The sequence below is a fragment of the Haemaphysalis longicornis genome, unplaced genomic scaffold, assembly GCF_048455015.1.
Source record: "Haemaphysalis longicornis isolate Haplotype H1 unplaced genomic scaffold, Haemaphysalis longicornis Haplotype H1 scaffold_7, whole genome shotgun sequence".
Classification (NCBI taxonomy): Eukaryota; Metazoa; Arthropoda; class Arachnida; order Ixodida; family Ixodidae; genus Haemaphysalis; species Haemaphysalis longicornis.
This window is the reverse complement of record NW_027526422.1, coordinates 31,615,208-31,641,506: the sequence shown is the minus strand read 5'-3', so window position 1 is coordinate 31,641,506 and position 26,299 is coordinate 31,615,208. Positions and strand designations below refer to the sequence as shown.

Here is a 26,299-nt window from a genome sequence, read left to right as displayed (position 1 = left end):
TGTGTCTGGATTACTGGGTATGTCCGGTGAACTGGATTAATGGATTACGATTGCTTGCGGTAGCTGAAAGACGTTTTGTAGGTAATTCAGGCAAATAACAACGTAATGTACACCTCGCTGTCAGTGCATCTGTCATCCACATGGTCATGCGTGTCACATAACCCCACTTCCATCAAGGGCACCGTTAAATGTTACTAATTTTACAAGTGTCTACTCTGGGCCAAGTGAACTTATGTGTATGCTTAATTGCCCTTTACAAGCATAATTTAGCGCCGTGTGCTGTTTGGTCACATTCATGACTAGGCGGTACTCTAGTCATTTGGCCTTCCGCCTTACTTGTACAAAGCATGATGCAATTAAAACAACTTCTTAGCACACTTAGAGCAAAAAGTCTGCACATTTTGTTTTTAATGCGAAACTTCGTCATGGTGTACAAAAAAGCACCATGTGTATGGGGAAGCATTGCTATGCTTTTTTGCCACTAGTTTAATAAAATTTATAAAACAGTCTACAATTGTGTTCTGTAACATTGCAAAGACACTGGACCGAGGGTCAAGGCATTAGTCAATTGCAAATGCGTATACGTCTTCAATTTGTGTGCGCTAGTCTAATGAAATACACCTTGCCTCCTCACCAGTTATGGATTGGTGGGGCTGCCTAGTGAAATTGTACCTGGTTTCATTTTTTATCCGTTCAATGACTTTTCTGAGCGTCTTTCTTCGCAACTCAATTATCATAAACAAACAGATAAGGGCGCATGATGGCTTTGATTCGATAAGCTGGTATCGCCGTTATGATAAAGCAATTAGTGCTGAGTGTCCTGTAATTAGTGCAACTAATTACTATAACGGGCCTGCGGTGTTCATGTATTACCCGTTCACGACCATTTCGGTAATTTTCTTTTTCGGAATAACGTCACAAGAACACACTGAGCAGAGGTCGTAGTTGGCGAGACAAATTTTCAACGAAACGTAATAACGCTTGCGCTAGTCCAAGCAAGTGCCGAAAAGAGATCCGTGCAGGACATCAGCGCTGCGTCCTGCTACGGGGTCATGCGGGAGAGGCGATGTGGTTGAGGCATTACGGAATGCAGCGCTAGTTGGCGGACGTGGGTGGCCCGGGTTGCGTGGAGGAAGGCTGTCCACCGGCCGGACCAGCCTCTGGCGGCATGTGCAGCACCATGAACGGGGTCCGCAGAACCGCCACTTCGTAAGGGTGCACCACCGATGCCCTCCTGGCCGACGCCATCGCTGCAGCTGGTGGGAACCCTGCCGATGGAGGGAACTGCAGGGGCACTGGTCGGAGCGGCCGGTGGGCCGGTGCTGCGGTGCCGGAGGTGCCACCAGTCTTGCCGGCACCGCCCGCCGCCGCCAATTTCTTCTGTGGGTGGGAGAGCAGACGATGAGATAGCACATTAACAAGTAAAGGAACAAAAAAATAATTCGTAGCAAGTGGTAAGCAAGGTTCAAGTGAGGCTTTCGAAGCATCTCTGAATGATGTGCAAGACGTGCTTTAATGGCTGTGCGAAATGCGGACGTCTGCAAAGGAGGTGTAAAAACAAAGGCTAATTTATTTCTCTGTAACCCTCAAGGTTTTAAGCTTTCTTCGTCTTAGCGCACTTAGTTACTGCTTTTGAGCTTCGCGATCGCTGCGCCGCCTGCCGCCGCTTCTCCGCGGTGCTTACGGGATGTCCGCTGCGCAGCTGATAGCGGTTCATGTTATGGTGATGTCTGTAAGCAAATAGTACGTTTAGGGCACTTCAAAAAACATCTGCGTCCTGATTAGAGTGCTCAAACGCGAACAAGAGCTAACCGGGGACGCGGTACTGCGCGCTCCTTCGCCGCTCTTGCGGGCGTCGGCAGCGGCATATCACCACTGTCACCTCCGAATATCTCAGGCGCTAGTGAATTTTATTGACGCCTCGTTTAGACCTGATATTGGCACAGTGAGAGGTTGGTTTCCTTTTTCAGCGCGGACAACGAACTCGGCCTTGTTTTGAATGTATACGTCGTAGAAAAATATTCAGGGAGGTGATTACCTAATACCTGACAATAACTTGTGCCTTTTATACGCCTCGAGCGCGGCCTGCCGCCTGTAGGGGCGCCACTGAAATCCCCCTAGCGGCCCGTTTCGAAAGTCCGCGCCCCGCTCCCCTGTGCCGCCGCTGCTTTTGCGGCACGTTCACGACTGAGATTTACCGTTTGTGGGCGTTTGAAATCCATGTTTGTGTGGAGCAGTCACTCTGTTCGCAAATGGGGTGTGTTTACGAGAGTGTAAATGTTTCCGACGCGATCTTAGTGTGGTATTTTCGGTCTGTATAAGCGCCAGGTGTGTGTCACAGGCCAGCGTCGCGGAACCGGCGTATGATGGAGCCGATTGTAGTTACACTGACCTGAATTTACTAGCCGTGTCTCCGTAACCACCGGTTCCTCAGATGTTCATGCTACGGCTATACACTAGGATTTAAATCGGTTTTGTGCGCTTACATAATCAGCGGAGCACTCATACCTGGCAGCACACCAGTTACGTTTGCCAATATTATACCTCAGATATTGATCACCACCATTTACAAGCCAGTCTGTGTTAATTTCGGAAATATTCAACAAAAGTACGATGGACAATGCATAATTATACTCGGGGATCAGCACACGACAGAGTCGTCTTGTCGTGAGGTGCGCGCCCGCAGACATTCATCTGCTACATATATCCTCTGCGAGCAGCGCGGAGACGGGCTTGCAATATAATCCGCGTCCGCGACTAAATGCTTCTTCGAAATATCGTCATATGGCACAGGGAGCCTGCAGAATAAACCAGAAACTGAAATCAGAGGGCCTTATCACATACCACACTCTTCCAACGACACATTTCATCGCTTTTTGAACAGCCTACCCTGTATACTTCCAAAAATGCGTCCGCCGTACGATCAGCTCTTCGTTGAAGTAGAAAAACAAAAGGAAAGTGAACGCGAGATTTATGTGTGGGATTACTAAAACGTTCATTGCTTGATTCCGCTCCCCATTTGTACACGGCGTCCCCCTCCCCCCCCCCCCCCCCCCCCCACCGATTTCTCGCGAAATAGCAGTGCATTTCGCGTATAGTTGGTCTAGTGAAACCTACCTGGCTTAAGTTTAGACGAACGTCTTTATCATGCGAGAAGCTGCACTGTTTCGCTGTTTTTTTTTTTTTTTTTTCATTTCCGTTAGAACTATTATGTTTCTAAATTCCGCATTGGCACAGCATTTATTTTTCTGTGGTTTCATTTCCTTGGTTCTTGCTATATGGCGTGTGTGGGCACATATTTAACGACGCACAGGCTTGGAATATACTTTACATTTTCGCATGGTTTATATTCTTATAAAAGGCATAAGTTATTGTCCGGGATTTGGTAATCACATCCCCGAAACATATTTTTCTGCGGCGTATATATGCGAAACGAAGCCGCATTCGTTGTCTACGCTGCAAAATGAAGCCAACCTCTCATTGTGCCAGTATCAGGTCTAAACGAGGCGTCAGAAGAATTCATTTGTGCCTGATGTTTTGGAGGTGACATGGGTGATATGTTGCTGCCGTCGCCGACGCCCGGAAGAGCGGCGACGAAGCGCGCAGAACCGTGTCCCCGGGTAGCTCTTGCAGGCGATCGCGTACTCTACGAAGACGCAACTGCTTTTTAAGTGACCTAAACGTACTCTTTGCCTATAGTCGTCACCATAACAAGTTTTTTTAGGGCGCGGAAAGGCGAAAAGAAGCGAAATAGAACCAAAACACTGCACGAGCCCCTATCAGTCACGCAGCGCAAATCCCGTCAACGCCGCGGAGAAGCGGCGGCAGGCGGCGCAGCGATCGCGAAGCTCGAGGCGTATAGAAATAGAGGCCACGCGAACATGTTCAGTATATTCCAAGTCTGTGGGTCGTTAAATATGTGCCCACTCCCGCCTGATAGAACGGACCTAGGGGAGTTAATGAAACCACGGAAAAATAAATGGTCTGCCAAGTCCGGAACTGCCAAGTCCGAAAACCCAGTGCAGCTTCGGAAATCCTAAAGTCGTTCGTCTCAGGCAAGATAGGACTTACTAGACCAACTATAGATGCGAAATGCACTGATATTTTCCAAGACAGGAAGGGGGAAGAGGGGGGCGCTTAACTATCGTGTACAAATGCGAAGCGAAATCAAGGAATGACCGTTTTAGTAATCACACACAAACTGCGCGTTCCCCTTTATTTTGTTTTTCGACTTTAACGAACAGCTGATCACTCTGCGGACCCATTTTTGAAGTAAATGGTAAGGAAGTTCACATGCGATAACAGGTGTCGTTGGAAGAGTGTGGCATTTGATGAGGGCCTCTGATTTCACTTTCGTGCTAAATTCTGCAGGCTCCCTGTGTCATATGATGATGTGTCGAAGAACGTTTAGTCACGGCCGCGGATACAAGCGGAGGATATATGTAACCGATGACTGTTTGGGAAAGCTCACCTCGCGACAAGACGACCCAGCCGTAAATTCCTTGTGCTGACTCCCGCATGTAATTTTGCATTATCCATCGTTCTTATTGCAGAATATTCGTAAAATTAATGCCACAATGCATATGCTTGTTTAGGGTAGTGATCAATATCCGAGATATGAAACGTAACTAGCGGGCTGTCGGGTATGAGTCCTCATGAAAGCACACGAAATCGATTTACATCGCAGCTAGTGTATAGCCGTAGCATGAGCATCTGAACGAACGCTGCTTACGGAGGTACTGTTAGTAAATTTCAGGGCAGTGGAATAACAATCAGCTCCATGCATATATGCCGGTTTCGTGACGCTGGCTTGTGACACACACCTGGCGCTTATGCGGACCGAATGTACCAGAGTAAGATCGCGTCAGAAGCATTTACACTCTCGTAAATACGCCACATTTGGGAACGGAGTGACTGCTCCACATAAATATGTATTTCCAACGCGTACAAACGGAAAATATCAGTCGCGAACGTGTCTCAAAAGCAACGGCGACGGTAGTGAGTGGGCCGGCGACTCCCGCGACTGCTTTCGAAACGGGCCGCTAGGGGGATTTCAGTGGCGCCCCTACAGGCAGCGCTCGAGGCGTATACGCCTCGAGCGCGTATACGTATTAATCGTCCCCCCCCCCCCTCTCCTTGTCTCGCGAGAGAGAGAGAGAGAAAAGACTTTATTCATAATTCCTGCGTGCGGGAGCACCCCAAAACCGCGCAGGGCAGGGGGTCCCTGTCTTGCTAGACCTCAGGAGATGCCGGCCGGGCTCGAACTACTAGGAGTTTCCTCCGTTCGCTCTTGCCTAGCCAAGGCCCTCTCGAGCCGCTGGATGGCTGCACGTTGCAGTTCGTGGTTACCCGAACGGAGCAAGCCCATGAAGTCCACCGGGATTTCATCCGGCACACATGGCCTCACGCCATCACTGCTGTTGCTAGTGTCACTATCACTACACTCACTCAGTAGATGTCCGAGAGTCGCGGGAACCGTCTTGCATACACTGCACAGATCACTCTTGTAGAGCCCGGGAGCGACGTGTCTCGCAAGGGCCGGGGTAACGACGGAGTCCGTCTGTAGCCGGCGTAACGTCACTTCTTCTTGCTTGGTGAGCTTCGGGTGCGGAGGGGGGAAGGTCCTCCTCTGTTCCCGGTGCCACCGCAATAGTTCACCGTAGCTGAGCACAGGGTCTTGGTCTTCTTCTGCATCTTCCTCGTCATTGGGGGAGAGGTGCCCGTCCCGTACTTGAAGATCGGGGGGTGTCGCCACTCGGTGTGCGAGCTCACGGGCGGCGACGTCCGCGAAATAGCAGTGCATTTCGCACACTAGTTGGTCTCGTGAGTCCTACACGGCTGAAGTTTAAACGAACGTCTTTAGCATTTCAGAAGCTTCCCTGAGTTTTTTTTCATTTTTTTTTTTCATTTCCGTATAAGCTGTTCTGTTTTTTCCGGACTTGCAGACCATTTACTTTTCGTGAAAGATGTGCACTCGTGCATGCCTTATAGCAAGGACCAAGAAAAGTTAAACCACGGTACCGTGGTTTAACTTTTCTTGTACCGTGGTTTAACTTTTCTTGGTCCTTGCTATAAGGCATGCACGAGTGCACATCTTTCACGACGGACAGCCTTGGAATATACTTAATATTTTCGCGTGGCTTATATTCATATAAAAGGCACGAGTTATTATCAGGTATTTAGTAATCATATCCCTGAAATATATTTTTCTACGACGCATATATTCGAAACGTGGCCGCATTCGTTGTCCGCGCTGCAAAACGAAACACACCTTTCACTGTGCCAGCATCAGGTCTAAAGGAGGCTGCAATAAAATTCACTTGTGCCGCACGTATTCAAAGGTGACAGCGGTGGTATTCTGCGACCACCGCCGACGCCCGTAACAGCGGCCAAGAAGGGCGCAGAACCGCGTTCCCGGATAGCTATTGTTGGCGAGTAAGCACCCTACCAAGACGCAGCGGCTTTTGAAGCGCCCTAAGCGTACAATTTACTCACAGACGTCACCATAACAGTTTTTTTAAAGCGCGGAAGGGCAAAAAGAAGCGAAAGAGAACCAAAACAACGCGCGCAGCGCTAATCCCGTCAACGCCGCGGAGAAGCGGCGGCAGGCGGCGCAGTGATCGCAAAGCTCGAGGCGTATAGCTCCTCCCTACTGCCGAGAGCAGCCGGTGATGGTCGTTAAAGTTTCCGCACGTCTGCAAGATACCTCACCCATTACCATAAGCATGCACGAAGTGAGTCCACCATCCCAGAGGGCGTGAAGCTAGATTCGGAAACAAAACAAACGGCTCTCGATGATCTCCGCCGCGGATGTAACCGCACTTTATGATGGAAGGGCAGAGACAGTACGTTGTAGTCACTGCAGAGCAAGAACTCCTCGTCAGAGCCACCGTAATGACCGCATGCCCACCAAAGATGTGGAAGAGCAGTGGCACTGTCGTTACGCTGAAGGAAGCCACGACAGATGCAACTCCCGGGAAGCATAGAGTTTCATGCTAATATGTACAGAGTGATCAAAGTTAAGTCGAGAGGTTTTTTTTAAGCTAGGCGTTTAGATTTACGTGAAGACCACCTCTACAGTGAGGTTATGCGCCCAGGCGGACACATAATAAGGTGGTAATTATTGATATCAATGGCTTTAGTACCATACCTGCCAACCTGGTGACATGGAAATTCGGAATATCTGCGGACTGGCGGAAGTGGCGGGCAGCACACTAATTTTTAAGTCTAAAAGGATTCACGTTTTCTGACACGCGTTCTTACGTTTTCCAAACCATACGTGAAAACCGTCAGTGTTGAAGAGTAATGAGCAGCAACTCCATTGGGAAGGGCAGCAAATTCGGATATGTACGATTTTGAGAACACTTGGTAGTGCTCTCGCGGCACAGCAAAGCAACTACCGCGGTCGTACCACGGGTCTTACTGCACAGGACGCAGGAGTCCTACAAAGAGCGCCATGAACACTGGATTTGTAACCGGCACGTGAACAACATGCTACAAGCAGGCTTGCCGAGGTAGCAGTGAGTTCTGGATATGGATGCGTAGCCCACCCCGAGAAGGCGACAGAAATCGCAGCTTCGCAGATGGTGATAACAACACTACGTATTGCTTTCTCGTGGCGGAGCAGGTACCACAGTGTCATTTAAATAGATGGTTCCATTTTTTCCAAAAATTCGTATAATTTCAGGCACGATTCGTAAAATCGTAAGACGGGTCAAAATTCGTACATTTTACGGAAAATTCGGAAGAGTTGGCAGGTATGGCTTTACTAAAATTGAATAATTACTTTTTAGTGGCTGCAGTAAGCAGGCATGTTTGTACTGAAAAGATGGACGCAATCGTGTTTCTATGCAGTTTCATTTGGCAGAATTATTCTAGCGCATCCGTGCTCCGAGATATCGAACTGCGAAGTTCAATTTTGCCGTTGCATGATCACGCATGCTAGACAGCGAAGACCGGCGCAAGGCTCCTCCCTTTTGTGACGTGTCTGCTGTGTACGGTGTTTAGTTTGACGGCGGGGTGGAGGCATAGGCAAAAGTGATAACTGGCCCCCTTTCAGTCTTGGCTGGCGTTATCACAATCTGCAGTACTCGGAAGCGCTATCGAAACACAGAACAGGAAGGAGCTTTGCGCCGGTATTGGCTGTCTAGCATGCGTAATCATGTGAACGGCAATTAAACTTCGCAGTTTGATATCTCGGGGTATAGATGCGATAGAAGAACTCTGCCAAATAAAACTGCGTAGAAACACGATTGCGTCCAACTTTTCAATACAAACGTATGACTGCTTACTGCAGGCACTGAAAAGGTAATTATTCAATTTTAGTTAATTAAGCCACTGACATCGATAATTACCACCTAATTGTGTCCCTCTGGGCGCATAACTTCACTGTAGAGGTGCTATTCACGTCAATTTAATCTAAGCTCCTAATTTTAAAAAGACCTGTCGTCTTAATTTTGATACCTCGGCAAAACTTGTCGCCACTCACTCGCACTCACCCGTCGCCCTCACCACTTGCACTCACGCTCACTACGCGCCCTCCACCACTCGCACTCATGCTCACCACTCGCCGTGACCACTGGGACTCGCTTGGGGTCATTCTCACCGCTCGCCGTCACCATTCGCAACACTCGCGCTCACGCTCACCACTCGCACTCACTCACGCTCACAATTCGCCGTCACCACTCGCACGCGCTCGCGCACACCACTCGTTGTCTCCCCACGCGCGCTAGTGTGGTCAGCATATCAGTGCATTACGGCGTCAGAAGGCCATCCAAATCACAGCGGGCGGTTCCTGCAACAGCGAGTACAAGCGAAGCCACCCAAATGGCGCAAGTAGCGCGAGTGCACTCGCGACTGGTGAGCGGGGCTCGCGGCGAGTGGCACTCGCAAGTGCCACTCCTCCCGGTATTTTCTGTGGCGATGCATACCCCTCCCCCCTCCTTTCGGCCCTTTATCCGCTCATGCTTTTTCACACTTCATCTATAAATGTAGGTGTGAAAACAAAAATAGGATAAGAGAATGAAAATACGATATTGGACACCGGCTATCTTTTTAATTTTTTTTTTTACCGAAGGGGTATAACACCCCCGGAAAATATTTCTGGCTACGCCACTGAGCCTTTAAATGGGTTGGGTGGTACCAAAAACGCATCACATGCTATAAAACCCGAATCAAACTGCCGAATAAAAAATGAGTGACGCTGTGCTCACACCTTTGTCTCTGGTGGCATGAAGGGCACCGGGGCGTTCGGGTCTGCCGGAAAGTAGAAGGCCGTCGGAGACTCCACGTCGCCGCCCTGCTCCACCCTCTTGTAGTACATGTACAGGTTGTACACGATCGAGCCCTGAAAAAAGGTCCATAGTCGTGTTCAGTCCACGACGGGTACAGACCCCTTCTTGGGCACTACTATATTGGGCAAAGCGAATTGAGTTTTCTTTTTGTCCGAGCCCTTCCATTAGCACCGGCCGCGTAAGCTGGGCCTGGCTAGCCTGACACGCGCCTGGACTACGCGAATAATTTTCGTCCGCGGTGAACAGCCGGCTACGCTCGACGAAAAGGGCGCCGCCGCCATCGTCGACGCGCCGAGCGGCTTCCCTCGGGAGACTCGCTACATCGGCCGAAACTGACCGCTTCCAGAATAAATCGTTTGACAGCGGAGCTGTTGTACATTGCAAGCCGTAAGTTGGCCATTGCAGGAAAAAATACCAACAAAACGCCAAGCGCTCGTGAGCGCGTCCCCCGCGGCGACCGCCGAGCGTCCCCGGCACGCGCCGTAGCTTTGGCGAAAAAAAAAAAAAAAGCTCCAGCGCTGTCGTCTAGCGCTACCGCGTATGTACAAAAGAAAAACTCCAGCGCTAATGCTAAAGCTGAAAAGACGCCCTTCTTGGGCCCAAGATGGTGTACCAACTCGCCCAATTAGCTTTCAGTTTTGAAGAGGGGTGGGGAGTTGCTGGCTACCACTTCCCAGAGCGCTACCCAGCTTCTTCATCGATCCGCTCTCACACGAGCACGACCCACGCAAGAAAACGTCATCAGCAGCCACATTCGGCGACCCCGCCCGCGCGACCGCGCATCTGAAGGGCCACGCCCACACTAACGAACAGAACATGAGCGGCCGCCATCACAGCCAACGTGCTGAGCGGCTACTCTTAGAGGACTCGCTGCTGAAGCCACGTGTCGCTGTGCTACAATAAATAAAATCGCTAACTGAACCCCGCAAAGGCTATGACAACCGGTCATCGCCGAGTGCCGCATTTAAATCCGCATAATGGTTTTTCTGAAAAAGGAACGTCCTACCCGTCCAAACGACCGACTCGCGGAAGCACTGAAATTACCTCCTTAATTGTGGTTCTCACGTTGCGGGCCCCACGCACGCGCAGCACAGAACAATGGGTAGTGCCGCGATTTCGCACTAATTATAAACATCAGGCTCTATACTTCAACATTCCCACCACTCTAAATGAACACAGCCATGCATACGGGTCACTTTTCCCGCAAACAGTTGCGGCAATACTTCGTAAAGTTGTGGTTTAAATCACTGTTACAATCATTCCTGATGTTTAATTTTTGTATTTATGTGATATTGCTGTTGTTTCATGTCTTCCAGTGTGTATAACTGTCTTTCTGTGTTCACTTGTAGCAATTGTGAATTTTAAAACCACAATTCTTGCATAATTTTCCGAATTCAGCTTATTGTGTTGTATAATTACGTACCAAGGGTGTACTATTTTATTTGCTTTCGTTATGAGGGATTTTTTTTCTTGATCCCAGCCAAGTGAGAGTTTCCGGGCCACTGTCAAGCTGTCTTCAGCATCTTTTAGCCCGCAGGATCTTCCAGTTTCTTCTGCAGAAAATAAAGGTTATCTTATCTTATCTAACTAACGCTAGTGACGGTATCTCGCTATTCGACCTGAACCTCTTCCCAGCCGCAAACCTCTGTCTGGCCTGTACGCGAGACCCCGGAGCTAGGCAGCGCTGCTTTTCTGGCTTCGTGCGCTGGTGGTTGCACTTGTTTTGTCGGGCGGCGCGGTGTGCAGGAACGCAACAAAGGTGCGGACTAGGCGTGTACAACTTTAAAAGACTGCTGGAACTTAACCCAACGACTGTGCACTGCAGCAGCAACTATCGAAACTCGTGGCGGAAACTTTCTAGTGCGCTGCGAACATCTTCCATCTTGCGAGTCGGACTTGGACCATTTTAAATGCGGAGCATTTCAGTAACTCACGATGTCACCCGCGTTGACGTCCGTAGTCGTAGTCCGCACCCCTCCCCCTACACTATATATAAAAAAATATTATCCGGCGCCTGGTTTCGATCCCTCGACCCTGCGGGCGGAACGCAATGTACATGGTGCTCTACCCACTGCGCCACAAAGCCGACACAGAATTGGAGGCTACGAACGCGCCTTATATCCTTGACTCATTCAAACTACGTCAAGAAGCTGCTGATACAACGCATTCACTACCACCAACTCCCCAAACACTAAACGTTAACGCAATACACGCACCCCCTATGCGACGCATTTACTCGAGTCCCCCTCGCGGGGAGATGGGCCCAATTTTTTCTCGACTCCTTCAAGAGAGCCGAACCAACGATATACAGGCAAACCCAGGCAGGCTCCTTTCCCCACCGCTGCCTCCAGAACAGAATATACCCAGAAAGATACTGTAACACATGTCCAACAGGGATTTATACCCCCCCCCCCCCCCCCTCTAACACACCCCAACACTCCCCAGAAAGAATTCGACACCCCCCAAAGAAGATTCCACAACCACAAATACTGGGCCCAGGGATTTATACACACACACACCCCGCAGTCCCCCAAAACCCCCGAGGAGGGTTTCGACACCTTAGAAATCGAAATTCTGGATAAACACGTGATGCCCAACGTCTATAAACGCTGCACATGCCCTCACTGCATGCAATGCACTGGGCACCTTCCGGCACGTCATGAGAGAGCGCAATTTCTCTGACGACTCCCCCCTCTTTACGAGCGATGGGAGGTCTTGTTATCCAGCCCCGCTCTGGAAAACCAGCTCCGACTGACCCACAGGGGCCAGACGACCCTGGCACGGCCGCTCCATCTCCCATCTCCCAAAGGGGGAGATCGAGCGGCCGTGACTGTGGAATCAAATGGGACCCGTGAAGAGGGAGCCACCCGATAGGGCACCTAACGCGCTGCATTTCGTTATGGATCAATAAAGTTCTCTCTCTCTCTCTCTCTCTCTCTCTCTCTCTCTCTCTCTCTCTCTCTCTCTCTCTCTCTCTCTCTCTCTCTCTCTCTCTCTCTCTCTCTCTCTCTCTCTCTCTCTCTCTCTGAGGGACGCCACTCTTAATAACGAAGGACACCCGTCACAGACGGCGTCACTTCAACGATAACGAGTCATGCATACGAACCTTGATAACGGCCATCAACGTGAACACGGTCAGGGTTGTCATCATCATCTGCTTCTGTAAAGGGAAAAGAAAGCACATGCTTTATTTACACTGCTGCCTAAAGTATTGGCAAATTCTGTTTCACAAGTAGAAGCCGATTTCGCGTTGTACAGGTCTCCCTTATACAGTAAGGCTATACTAATAGGCGCAGTGCCCCACATAAAACGGCCTGCTTTAGAGTGACAGCTCTTCTGGGCCTAGCAAATGCGTTAGATATGTCTTGTCTTGGCTGAAGGCGTAGAAAGTGATGCAGCATTGAAAGGGGGATATACATGCACCGAGAACGAGGCAACATTTCATTTCAAGAAAGACGAAATGAGAACCCTGCTTTTTCTTTCTTTGTGCTTCCACCGGACATTTATTTTCTTGAGTGGGTCTTTTCTGCTGTTGGAAGCTATGAGCATTCGGCGCTGCGGGGAGTCAGGGCTGTTGCGATCCGAGGCTACTACAATATAATGTAACAAACAAAATACGTGCAATTTGCAGTCTATTTGATGCTATACTACTTGCGCATATGCTGTACCAGGATTCAGGAAGAAGATTGAGAACGGCGTAACTGCTCTATGTCTTGTGTTTTTGCATGCCCCCTCTCCACCCACGTTCTTGGGTATACATGGACGTCGGAGGCTCAGGTTGTAGCTTACATCCCTACAGTCGGGGAGTGAGAGCGAATTGGACGAGGTTACGTCATGTGTTGTACGCTTTCCTCCCCCCAAAAAATAGAAAACGAAAGTAACTGAACACCGCTACCGCTTCGTCGGTTTTATAAGTAACGAAGATCTGTTAGTCATTTCCTCGCGGTATTCCGGACTCGTTACTTCGGTGCACTTGAATAGTACAAGGAACCCGTTATTCTAACGCGTTACGTATAATCTGGGCACTATACCACTTACGCGGAAATTCGCTTCGTCCACGTTCTGTTCCTTCAATTCCTGAGCAGCTTCTTTCAGGTCCACCTGCGGCAGTTGAAAAATATATTCTCGCACTCATGGTACGGCGTTGTAGGAATCTCCAAAGCAACTGGGTGTCTGGTAGTAACGCAGTGCATGAAGAAGAAATGCCCTCTGGCTTAAAACTGCATGCAAAAAGAAAAAAAAATTGGCCGCGTATCTGCTCCTCTCGTTGCACATGTCGATGCAAGACGATAGTCGACTGGCGCCCGTAGCGAGTAAACGCATCCCTTTTCTTTCCCGCTCACCTCTCATGCTGTTCCTTTCCCGTCTCGTTTCTTCCAAGATAACACGCTAGAGGTTTGCTCAAATCAATTTAAATTTACCGCGTTCCACTGCTCCAAGTCGGATGCCTCGGCGCCAGCGCGTGCTGCCGTACGGCGGAGACGCGCATGAATCGAGGCACCCCACTACAACGTTTATAGAACCACGTTGCTTTACTCCACGAGCGTTCCAAGCGGAGCGCGGAACCTATCTAGTGGATCCTTTCGTTGTTGTTGCCGTTTGATTTTTTCGAATTCCGCCTGGTAGCGCGGGCAACAGCAGGCGACAGTCGTGTGCAGTTGATGTATTTTATTTGCTATCGCAAAAAGCAAGCATGGGTAGATTTTTTAATAAAGGAACACTACAAATATGACTATTGTATTGATTTTCTTCCTTATATTTGTGTAATGTCTTGTTCTTGTTCAACAATGTTGACAAGTATGAACATTAACACCGGACTTAAACGTTTAGATTTGGCTGTAAGTATATACGACTATTGCGCAGCATGTTTCACTTTGGCCGGCTGGCTGAGTCGAGTGGTCGACAGACAGACAGACAGACGGGCGAAAATTTTCCCGTTCATGGAGCCCAAGAAAGACTATCGTCTTTAATAACCGTGATGACGCATCACTTTCGTCGTGGTTGAAAACTGGTTGAAAACTTTGTATTAATTGAAACCTTAAATATTCACGTCCTGTATATGTAACGGGGCGGAAGCACTCGCGCACGCGTACACGTAAAATCTCAGCAGATGAGCGCGCAAAGATAGCGAGAAAAAAGTTTGCCGTGTTTGAGCGCAGTTAAAGGGGCCCTAAATAGGCTTCCGAAGGTCGCCATTTCAATCGCGCAATCGCTAGAGTACCCCTTCACGACAACGTGTACCAAATATTACACCTCTGCGTAAAGCAGGGGCCGCACAAACACGAAAAAAATTCCCCCGCATTTCCCCGAGGGGGAGAATGTGAAAGTGCGAATGCACGGTTGTCGGCCCGCTTGCGGCGCTTGCGCTCGGCCCCCGCAGCCCACCGCCTCGCCGCCTTCTCTTCCATCTCTTCCATCGGGTTTGTAGTATCACGTGTACACCACGCAGTTATCAAGCCGCTATAACGCCGCTGAGTCGCCAACGCACGCCGCTGACGACGTAGTTTGAATGCGTTAAAGATATAAGGCGCGTTTTTCACACTGATATCAGCGTGGCTTCCGTGGCTTAGTCGGTAGCGCGTTGCGCTGCGGCCGCAAAGTCCTCGGATCGAAACCTGGCGCCGGATGCTGTTTCTTTTTTAAATGTAGAGGAGCACTGCGGACGCCGCCGACGCCGCCGCCGCCGCCGCCGCCGGCGGTGGATGGTTTGGGGTCGCTTATAAAGAGCATTCGCTCTTAAAAAAGATTTCACTTTCTTTCCTGGCTCACCAACCATACCTTGCCGCCACACTTGTGCGCTCTGACGCAGTTCTTTCCGGCTCTGACGCGCCTCTATGACGCACGAGACACTGCCCAGTGCGGCGCCGCGAACGCGAACCACAGCAACCGCGCTCACCGTGCAACCGGAATCTGGTGGGCGGAGCATGCGCGTCGAGTGCTAAAAAAAAAAAAAGCGCGCGCAGGGCTTGGCACAGCCAATGACTGCACGTACATCAAGGAGGGTGATGGATTGCCCTGTTTCTCTCGGTGGTCTTGCGCCGGGTCGATGACGTCGCGGCTTCCACAATGCTTCGGAGGAGCTACTAGAGGAGGAGAGCCCCAGGCCTTATGGGTGGCCCCTTTTAATGAGCGATAACTCGGCTAATACTTAACGCATTTAAACCATTTTTGCGGGATGACCTTCCTTGGATAGTACTCCAGTGACTGCGCACGCAAAATCGTAACATTTGGAAGCCTATTTAGGGCCCCTTTAAGCCAAGTTTGTCAAGCGAAAGGTCGTGTTTTGCGCCAAAAGCGAGCAGGAAGAGGAGAAGACACGAACTTATTGAAAAACAAGACTTTTGGTGTCGCTGATGGGTGGGGTCCCTAGTCCAGGACTCCACTGAGTCTGGCCTTCTCCCGGGCCAGGTTGACCAGATGGAGCTGGTCTTCCAGGCTCGAGCTGGCCAGGGCTGTCTCCCATAGCTCAAGTTTTTTCTCTGGTGTTGTGTCTGCACTCCCAGGTGATGTGGTATAGTGTGGGAGTGCTGCTGCAGGTTGGACATTCGGGTCGGTATTTTCCTGGGTAAATGAGGCTTGCCTGTGGAGGTTTGGATAAGTATTCGTTTGAATCTGTCTCCAGGAGGTGGCTCCCATTGCGTTTAGCTTTTTGTGAGGGGGCGGGTAGAGTGGCCTGGCTGCCCTGGGTGCTTCCAGTCTTTCCCCATAGCCGTTGAGAAGTGGGGTGAAAAGCGGTGTGCTGTCACCCGCCCGGTTCGTCAATTCTCGGGCAGTGCTGTTAGCCGCTTCGTTCCCCGCCAATCCCTCGTGACCGGGGGTCCAGGTCAATCAATCTGTGCGTGCCATGGGGTCCTCCCTTGACCTTGGTCAGTGTCTTTGCGGCCACTCGTGGTATTCTTCCTTTAACGAAGTCGTAGCATGCTTGTTTGGAGTCAGTAATTATGTGCAGGCTCTTCTGTTGTCTTTCTCCGTGGGCGAAACCAAGGGCTATTGCTCTGGCCTTCGCTTCCTCGGGATTTGTGTTCTTAATGGTCAGAATCTATGACAGCCGCCACCGCATCTCTGTTGTTTTTGTACATTGCTGCGTCGGTGTAGACTGTGTTAGGGTCTCCATGAAGATTTTTTTTTTTCTAGATATGCTATACTTGCGTTTCTTCTTCCTTGATGGGTTGTCTTGCCCTTGTGTCTTGGTATTGATGATACAAATAATTTTCTGCGTATGTCTTTGTGAAGGTAGACTTTACTTGCGATGTTGATTTTATCAGCGGGCGTGCCTACTCTTTCGAGTATGGCTCGGCCTGTTTTAGTGAGTTGCAGCCTTTGTTTTTGAGCGACCAGTGTGGCTTCTTTGATCTCCTCAAAGGTGTTTTTTATGCCCAGTTTTTGCAGCTTACTCGTGGCCGTGCACTGAGGAAGTCCGATTGCGGTTTTATAAGCTCCCCTTAATATCGTTTCTATTTGATCGTTCTCTTTGTTTAGCCGGTGATATGGTAGGCTGTACGCCACTCTGCTGACCACCAGGGCTTGTACCAGACGGAGAGTGTCTTCTTCTATCATTCCTGTTTTGTTCCTTGTTATTCTTCTGACTATTCGTGTTATTTGCTGTGTGGCCTTTAGGTTGCTCTGTATCCAGAGTCCGAGTATCCTGATTAATGAGACTTCTTTGATTTTTCGTCCTTCCAGAATGACATTTACCTAGGTCTCCCGGGCTTTTGTATCTGCTGTTATAGATCCTGAATATTTCTGACTTCTCTGGGGCACACCGGAGGCCGCTGTCCTTGGCGAGAGATTCTACGCAGTTCGCCGCCTCTTGAAGTGCTTCTTCCTTTTGGGCCAATGAACCTTTAGTTGTCCATATGGTTATATCATCCGCATATAGCGTATGGTTGATCTTTGTTATTTCCTGGAATTTTTGTGCTAGCTTTATCATTGCTACATTGAAGAGTAAGGGTGATATTATAGATCCTTGAGGTGTGCCTTTGTTTGACATTTTGAGCCTTTTGAATCTGACTTCCCCTATTCCTATGCTTGCAGTTCTGTCTGAAAGAAAAGCTTTTACATAGTTGGAAATTCTTTTTCCGCAATGGAGGTTATTGAGCTCTTTTAGAATTGCGTAGTGTGACACATTATCAAAAGCCCCTTTTAAGTCCAGGGCCATGATTATGTGTTCACTTCTCTTGGGAATGTTGGTGAGCACCTCTTCTTTCAGGAGCAAGAAGGCGTCTTGCGTCGATAGGCCTTCTCTGAAGCCTACCACGGTGTACGGTAAGTGGTCATTGTCTTCCAGGTAGTTATGTAGCCTTCTGAATATTATTCGTTCGTAGACCCTCCCCAAGCATGATGTCAGTGAGATTGGTCTAAGCGCTTCGATTCCTGGTTTCTTCCCTGGCTTGGGGATCGCTATTATTTCGGCATGTTTCCATTCCTGTGGGACTTCTCATTTTGTCCAGAGTTCTTCATTTATGTACTCTGCTCTTCTTCTATATGATCTTCGCTTAAATTTCTAATCATTGCATTTGTTATGCGTTCCGCACCCACGGCGGTGTTTTTCTGTGCCGCTCTGATTGCTGCCCTAACTTCTTCCTTAGTTATTTCTGCGTCCAGGGTTTCATTCCTGTTTCCCTCGTATGGTAGCTTGCAGGGTGCCGTCTTCTGTGTGCCCAGGAATTTGTCTTTCAGGGCTTTCAGTAATTCTTTGTTCGTGCCTTGGTAATGCGCACACAATCGCACCGTAAGACAAAACACAGACGCTGCTCGGCGCAGCCGCCGGTCTAGGCGCGAACGGGCAGTGAACTTGGATGCCGCCAGCGCCTCCTGGTGTCATTTTCTCACGGCACGCGCCCTTACTCTTTCCCGCACCTCGCATCCCTCCCCTTGGAACGAAGGAGCGCTCAGAGGCTTTCATTGCGCAACCGTACGAGGCAGTGGCTTTACCTTGGCTGAGCTTTAAGGTAAGATTGACGGAAGGAGCTGTTTTCTGGGTTTGTACCTGGAGCAATTGAGCTTTGGCTCTAGCTAAAAGTGTAGTGGCAGAAGAAGAACGCACCGTGTTGGCGAAGTGCACAGCGAGAACGGCGCTGGATATGTAGCAGATGCCGACGCTTGTCGCGTTCCAGACGATGAAGGCGAACAGGACGAGTACGTCCCGCCCCAGCAGGAACGAAGGTAGTGGGAAACCCTGGGTTGTCGGCACCATGGCCCGTAAAACAGGGAGAGAGAGAGAGAGAGAGAGAGAGATTTGTTGAACGAAAACGATTATTTGTTTACTGCTTTCTTAAGATCATGAAAATTCGTTAAGGTTACAACCATTTTTTTTTTTAGTTATGCAACACAAAATTTGAGTGGCAAGTGATGCAGATTAGACATATTGGCCCAACTCTTCGGAAGTCTAATTGTACCTCCAAGAGTGATAGCATTCAGGGATAGTTGCACCGTGGGTTAGGCGAAAAGGGCGGAGGAGAAGGAATTCCAATTTTGTCTTGCCTTTACGACTCAAAAGGGGTCCAATGCAAACTGAGTGATTCAGCAGCGCACGAATACGGATGGACGGGTTTACATGGACAGTTTATATCTGTTATGATATCGCTCTTAAAAAAAAAGCTAGCGTTTTAAAAACAAAAGTTATTTCTAACCGCCGCAATGAAGCCACATGTATACATCAACAGTTGCGCGTTCACTTGACCACAGAAGCGTTAGCTCCCCATGGCCATGCCGTTGATTACTTCCCTCTTCAGGGAGCTTCACCTTTATGCTGGCGAGGAGGACATAGTCTGACAGCAGGTTGACGAAGCACTCGAACCCGAACGCGGTGTCGAAAGCCCAGCCATAGGCTGCAAAGAAACAAAGGGCGTGTCGCTCGAGCGAATCTTCTGTGTCGCTGAGACGCGCGAAGAGGTAGCTTAAAACTTACAGACGCTTCGCCTGTAGAAGCCGTACAAGTACTTCAACACGTTGAAAGTATTCAGCGCCTGTGGAGAGAAGTGGGAGGCATTTTCTTACGGAAATGATTAGGTCATGTTCTCTGACTTCAGCAGCAGCAATGGCTGCCTGCCTGCCGCTCCTTTTGTTGTCCACCACTCTCGGAGTGAGCCACCAGCGCTTCAACTTGACGTTTCGTAGGGAAACGTCAAGTTGAAGCACCATAGCAACGGTGCGAGCGGCGAAGAGCATCCGCTATCCGGCCGAAAAACTAGGCTGGCAGCTGCGCGAAGTCGGCGCCCCCGCTGTCAGCTAAGCTCGACCTCTCTGCGTACGTGCCCTGAGGTTCTCTGTTCCTCTGCTCTTCTGACGGATCGATGGTGCAAATTTTTTGCCGACATGTGCCGTCTATTGCTCACGCAATAAAAGGAAAATGGAGGGAAATGTGCGTCGGACGATTGAGATACGAGCCCCCCAGTATCCGGGTTTTCCCGATACGAGTGTTTTGGGTTATCTGCCACCAGTGGGCTGAGGCCGAGGCTATGTCGACGTCGCCCGGTGGAATACAACATGACAGTGGCGCCCTCAACTTAAGAACGGCACCGGAAGTTGCTGCTGTGCCTTATCACCGTAGCCGGATGTTTCTCCGCGCGACGCAAGTAGGGTGTTACTGGGAATATTTTGAACATGGCGTGAGCCGTTACCGTGATTTTTTGGACTTAATATGCTTATAAACGACTCCAGTGTTGACAAACACACTGCGTGAGACAAGGCAGACGATATTACGCATTCATAGCAAACCCCTTTCAAAACGCGCGCGCACTGACGTCACGGGTCTGGCGCTTTGGCGGAGTGATACACTACATGAGGTGCACGGTGCCGTTCTTGAGTTGTAACTGAGTATAGAAGCCCACAACCTCCTGAAAACATCCGATGCGCTTACAATTTAGCCACATGAGATTGGCGGCTGTATTCCGCTCCATTTCCTGTTGCATTTATGAAGGGGCCCTAAATAAGCTTCTGAAGGTCGCCATTTATTCTTTCTTTCCTTGCTCACCTACCGCTTCCTTGCCGCCACATTGCCGCGCTCTGACGTGCGACAGACTGCTTGTGACGCACCCTGTGACGCACGAAGCTCTGAACAGTACGGCTGCGCTATTGCTGTAGCCAATCAGCGTTCGCGGCTCTGGGGGAAACACGGTTGCGCGCGGCGCTTCTGCACTGGCGGCACGGCGTATTCGTCCTGCACCGGTGGTACGGACGAATGTAGATCGTCGCCATCCCTTACACGAGCTTAGCTGAGTTTGTAGATATAGCGCGTCGTTTACCAGGTATGAATAACGCTGAAAAACACGGAGCGCCTCTGCGGGCACAAACGCCCGCTACATGCGCGACCGCGGCAAGCATCTGCCTGCACGGTCGACAAGCAGCCCACTGTGTGGTGTATGCACGATACGGCATACACCGCAGCAGCTCCGCCCGCCAGAGCGGGACTACTGCTGAAAATCAGTTTGCTAATACGTGAAAGGGGGTGATAGTGCAGTGAAATATTGCGCGGGGGATCGTCGTCGTCGCGGCCACGCAAAGCAGTGTCTGGATAACTGCGGCGATGCTAAGCCTTTTCCCAGACCTCGGTGGGACCAGTTCACCGCGACAACGTCGCATGCCGAAACGCTAGCGAGCCGCTATAGTCGTCGGTGGCAATGTTAAATTATTGTCGTTAGCGAGCATGTTGTTTCGAAGACCCCTGTCCGGCCTTCAAACGCTCGCTTCTGCTACTATAAAACTGACGTGCCGACGCGGGCACGGCCGGCGCGAGCAGCCGTTCGATGCGGGCCGGCCACCGACCGACCCCGCTGATCGGTAGCGGATGTAGTAGGCGGAGCTTGGCCGTCGTCTGCTAAAAAAAGAAGCGTGACGTACCGCCGAGTGGAGCCAATGGCTGCGCGCATCTCGAACCAACCCTGTTTCTCTAGGTGGTCTTGCGCCTGGTCGGTGACGTCACCGCTTCCACAGTGCTTTGGAGGCGCGGTGATAGAGGAAAGGCGCCAGGCCTTGTTGCGGACCCTTTTTAATGAGCGATAACTCGGCTAATACTGAACTCTTTTAAACCGTTTTTGAGGCAGGACGTTCTTTGAATAGTACTCCAACGATTGCGTACGTAAAATCGCAACCTTTGGAACCCTGTTTAGGGCGCCTTTAAGTGCGTTCTCAGTTTTAATGGTGTGGCCCTTGCCACTCGGGCAGCCATCACTGTTTTGTAGACCTACCAAGGATCCCAGAATCATTACGTTTGCAAGACAAGACAAGCGATGGTGTAGGTCGTAGTAAAACCGACCACGTTTTAGTAACTCCAAAGTAGTTTCAGGCTTTAGACAAATACGGCGTTTCGGCCATCGCTGCTGCAAGAGGATATAGGCGCCGGCAGACACGAAGGTGGATGATCAAGGAAGCCTCTCACCTGCAGCCTCAGCTTCTGTATATACTGAACACCAAGAACTTGACACCACAGAGCTAGGGCACGCAGCCAGCTCTAGAAATTAGCTATGGCTCCCGTTGCTGTGCACAAACGGCAATATTATTGGTTTCACCTCTGACCAGGAAGCCGTCGGTACTCACTGCACACCCGTAGCACAGGCTGACGACTGTGTCCTTGTTCATGAGGAGGCGGTCACGGTGTGCGCCAACACAGCGAAACCACGGGCACCTGTGCGCGCAGCGTCCTGTTTGTCCGTTCTGGTCTTCGGGCTGGCGGCTTTCAGCTGGCACGCACGTACATCACGCGCCCACCAAGGTGACGATGGTGATGGCGATCGTATAATGAATTAAAGTAATCCTATAATCTCCAACCGGGGCACAGCCACGCTTTGGCCCTGGCCAATCTCTCCTTGTCGATATACGGGTCGCAATTTCACGCATTTTACTCACGAGGACGGAGCAGTATTCCGCAGGTTAACGGGGGAGAACTACTGAGGAGGTTAGTGAAGACATGAGGAGGAGGCCTGCAGACATACAGCAACTTTATTTGGCCGCAGCTGGGGCGATTAGGCCAGCGATGTCTTCGCCGTCGTCCGTCGGACAGCAGGGCCCCTTTTGGACAGGGGTCCGGTGCCGACGGCCAAGCGGGCCAGGTCTTGGATGTGGGAATAAATGTTTATTTTATCCGGCCCGTGGGGGCCGTCCCTAGTCCAGGATGACCTTGGATGAGATGTACCGTGTCCGTTTGAATGGTGAGTTAAATGAAAGGCTGGAGGTTGCAGCTCCTGCGAATACGTCCTGGACGCACTTGGTATGTATTGCAGTTTGCAGCCATGTTTATGACGCTGTAAAAAGTGCCATCCAACGGGTGGAATGTTACGAACCACTCAGCTGTTTTAAATTGAAAATTGATGGGTTTCACGAAGCTACACCTGTGAATCGCGCCGGAGTGGAGGACAACGGATTTAGTTAGCTCACCTGGGCACCCAGAACGTGCGCCCAGATATCGACGCACGGACCTTTTCGTTCTATAGCGCGACAGAGCTATGTGCCCCACCTCGTGAAATCGCGTTTGTCGTTCTGTCGGGGTGAAAAGCCTGTCATTCAAGGTCACAGCGAAGGAATGCCGCCCGAACAAGAAATCGCGTAATTCCGGGCAACGCGTTGTCCTTCAGGTGCGTTCTGCAGGCACGCTATGCACAACGGCTGCTGTATGTTCCAATGGATAGCGCGGTATACCCGCCCAGAATTTACAGAGGACGACAGTATAGGGAGATGGGAGGATCAGGGGGGAGGGGGGGGGCGCTAAAATACGAGCGCAAGCTGCGCAGAAACGGGTGGTATAAGAAAGAGAATAGAAAAATAATAAATCAGAGAAAAGTAAAAATGGATGTAGAAACAAAAGAAAATATTCAGGGAAGCTTGCACTCACGCGCATGACTAGAATGGCGAAGCTGTTGTAGGGGGGCATTGCCGGACGCATCGCATAGTCAAGTTTCAGTATCATTGATTATTAGATGCGGAGCATCTCTTGCTCGGGGGGATGTCACTTGTCCGTGCCCCGTCCGCAGTGCATCTCATGATGATTGTGGCAGGATGCCCCTAGGGATTGGCCAACCAAAGAATCCATCACGAGATAGCTTCGCGTTCAACCACCGTCATCTTCCCGTAGGTGAACCGCTGAAGACGAAGAAGGAGAAGAAGACAAAGCTGCGAGTTTGGTGTGGGTGCCTGGACACGCAGGCATCTGGCTCAACGAAGCGGCCGACACTCTGGCGGGCATTGCATTGGATGGCCCGGTGATGGAGGTTCTAACGACAATAAATTTTGTCACCTCGGCACGCTTTCGGAGATTAGACCAGCTACAAAGCATGGCTGAGTCTGCGTACGCAAGTTCTGGCCTCGAGCACCTCCGGCACTCATGGAAGTGCCGGATTAGTCAATCACGAGCTTGTGAAGTTACCCTCACCAGCTTTCGGTGTGGTGTCCCAAATTTAAATTATTACTTGTATCGCTGCAATCTGGCCCCTTCACCACTCTGTGCATTTTGTAACGAATTAGAAACAGCTGAACATTTTTTCCTCACCTGCCGACGGTACTCCTCCATACGAAAAAGATACTTAGAAAACAGCTTTAACCGATTGGCCTTCCCTCTGCCTGTTCCTCTAATCTTATCGTTCGGGGCGAAGACACTGGGTTTTAGCCGCGCAGATCTTTGCTCCGCCGTGCACTTATTCATCTCGGAATCTGGCCGTCTCCCGTGCTAGCCCCAGGCCATGCCGGGCTTCCCTCAAAAAGATCCCTGCGTGTATGATGCTCACTCGTGGATTCTCTCGACGGCAGCGATGATGTCTCAGGAAGGGACCGCGACCCGCTTCTTAGGCAGGGAACGCACACCATCGTCACGCGCACGCACGTACCCCTCACGTTTTCTCCAAGCGTCGCGCCATCGAGCGCCTCGTGCGGGCACAGCATACACCCCCTACCTACCCCACCGCACACTTTAAGAGAGCGCTAGCGCCGCCACGGCGAACCACTTTCCTCCTTACAGCATACTGCCCCCCCTCTCCCACCGCACACTTACGCACTTTCGGGGAGCTATCGCGCCGCCACGGTGAACCGCCCTCCCCTCACAATTTCGCGACACTCTCCTCCTTTGCTTTCTTTCAGTGTTCGCTCTTGCCATCGTTCACTCGGTTACGACGGCGACGCGGCTCAGCCCAGAGACGGGCGCTAAAGGTCTGCGCCCTTAAAGGCGGCGACCTCCTGTGTTCAGAAAGCTGCGCGCCGCCGCTACAGGCTTGTGTGGCCCGCTGGATCAGCGCTGCTCCTGCAGGTCCGAGCTGGTCAACGCCAATTCCCACCGCTCAGAGGTGGAGGAAGGAAGAGGGATGGGTGGGTGTTGAGGTGGGCAGTGGTGGCGGTAGATCGACAGACCTGCAGTTCTACGTGAAGCGAGATAGATGTAAATGAGGATGGTGGCGATATATGCGCAGTGGGCGCAAGATAACGTCAATCTTCGACAGAAAGTGTTGAGAAGGGAGGTGGAGGGGGTGACATCTCCCCTCCCCACTCGCACACTCAAAAATGCCTCCGGAGTCGTTGTCCTAGGCAGTAGGGTTCTTGGTTCGTGCTTGCTTTGTTTAGCCGCCACGTGTTCTCTTATCACTGATATGTATGCATGCGCTGCCCGCTCGAGTGCGCTTACAGTGTATGGCCTCCGTGTTCTCTAATAACACCGGGTGCTAGTCTGCTATCGCCTGCGTAACCTTGTTGTTCCTTCCTGTGTTTTTTTCGCAGTTATTTTTATGGCTCGCTGCGTACAGATACCGACTGATCCCCTTAAAGCCGGAGGTACTTCTTTAAGAGATAGGTACATTAGCTTTGGGTACGTCTCTTGTTCGTGGTGTTCGATGTCCGTACGTACACGCTAGTAACTGAGGAGTTTAGGCCCCCTCTATCCACTGCATTCGTATGTATGCGCCATCGCCCGATGCCATCGCAGCTTCTGTGCACAATGCCATGCTCGGCGAAAAGTGTTTTACATGAAAACTATTTTGGAGTTTCTAGAGATCCATTCAGATTTACTGTTTCCTAACATCTACAACATCGCTAGCCCGTTCCTGGAAGCATATATAATGGTTAGTCCAAGCTTTTACGGTTTCTTATCGCGGCATGCCGGGTGGTATCGCGTTTGTTGGAGTGCGCTGTTAACAGTAATAGGATAAACAATAAGAAAGTTGCATGCTTCATGAGCGGCTCTAATTCTGGCAGTCCTGGTACCACGAGTAGTACAAGAGGATTCCAGGCAGGTCTCACGCGCTCGGGTGAAGGTTGCGGGGCGTGAAAAGAAGGTCCACTTCACCCGGAGTTGCCGAAACTACGCTGGCTGAGTGTCTGTGCGTGTCTTTGTGTGTCTGTGCACGGGCGTTTTCAGCACTTCGCTTTGATTACCTTGGGGTTGCTGCTCCACAACTTTGCAGCTGTAGAGATCCTTGTATTTATTTTAGGTATTGAGCATCTTATCCCTTTCGTGCTCCGTATTTTCGGCTGCCTTCACTTCAACACTGCGCCGTAAAGACTCCCCCCGAAAACAACGCTGCCGGCACGCATATATAGGCACACACACACAAACAAACCAACGAATCAATCGTACGTCTCTACAAACAGAGGTTAATAACCAACAGCAGAATTTGTGCAGGCAGCTCTACGGCCCCTGCGTACATACAACGACATTTTTGTTCTTGTCCAGCACTCATGCCCACGGGCGGATAGCGCAAATTGGACAAACCACGCAGCTGTGGCAAGTTCAGCCACACATGTGTTTCCAAACAGGCGCTCAGAGAATCACGTTGCTTTTTTTTATCTTTGCGCACTGCGACAGCTGCGGGGGACTGCATGCTTCGATCGCAGCGCACGAGCTTTTTGCCCATGCAGACGTGAGCCGCTACCCGGAGAGCCATGTTGTGCTGCCTCCTCACCTGGCCCACCCTGCTCGTAGCAACGGTGTTGGCCTTCACGGGGGCCTTCTTCATGCAAACTCAGCGCGAAAAAGACTCGTCTGTCGGTAAGCTGAACGTAGCCGCGAGCAAAACGCTCTGCAGGGAAGC

At 50.6% G+C, this 26,299-nt stretch overlaps 2 protein-coding genes across 2 annotated transcripts in view; one reads left to right on the top strand and one right to left on the bottom strand.

The window, feature by feature from the left end:
• Positions 1-341: 341 nt before the first annotated feature.
• On the bottom strand, positions 342-26,224 carry LOC144146232 (uncharacterized). Its single transcript, XM_077678197.1, has 8 exons — positions 26,171-26,224; positions 19,204-19,261; positions 19,038-19,123; positions 18,340-18,471; positions 13,332-13,394; positions 12,400-12,453; positions 9,215-9,346; positions 342-1,380 (listed from the first exon to the last, which is right to left on the bottom strand). The coding sequence occupies exons 1-8, from the start codon at positions 26,222-26,224 to the stop codon at positions 1,096-1,098; spliced, it is 864 nt and encodes a 287-aa protein (XP_077534323.1). The 3' UTR covers positions 342-1,095.
• LOC144145095 (dehydrogenase/reductase SDR family member 7-like) overlaps positions 26,105-26,299 on the top strand; it is a 54,082-nt gene continuing 53,887 nt past the window's right edge. The window contains exon 1 of the mRNA XM_077676587.1: positions 26,105-26,256. The gene's annotated coding sequence lies outside the window, so the exon portion shown is untranslated. The remainder of the gene's footprint in view (positions 26,257-26,299) is intronic.

Excerpts from the sequence above, each read along its gene's own strand:
- LOC144146232 (XM_077678197.1), bottom strand. The coding sequence starts at position 26,224 with ATGAAGAAGGCCCCCGTGAAGGCCAACACCGTTGCTACGAGCAGGGTG. Across the intron at positions 18,472-19,037 it reads TCCTCCTCGCCAGCATAAAG|GGTTTCCCACTACCTTCGTT; the intron begins GTGAAGCTCCCT and ends CCGACAACCCAG. Across the intron at positions 13,395-18,339 it reads CTGTGCACTTCGCCAACACG|GTGGACCTGAAAGAAGCTGC; the intron begins GTGCGTTCTTCT and ends CAACTGCCGCAG.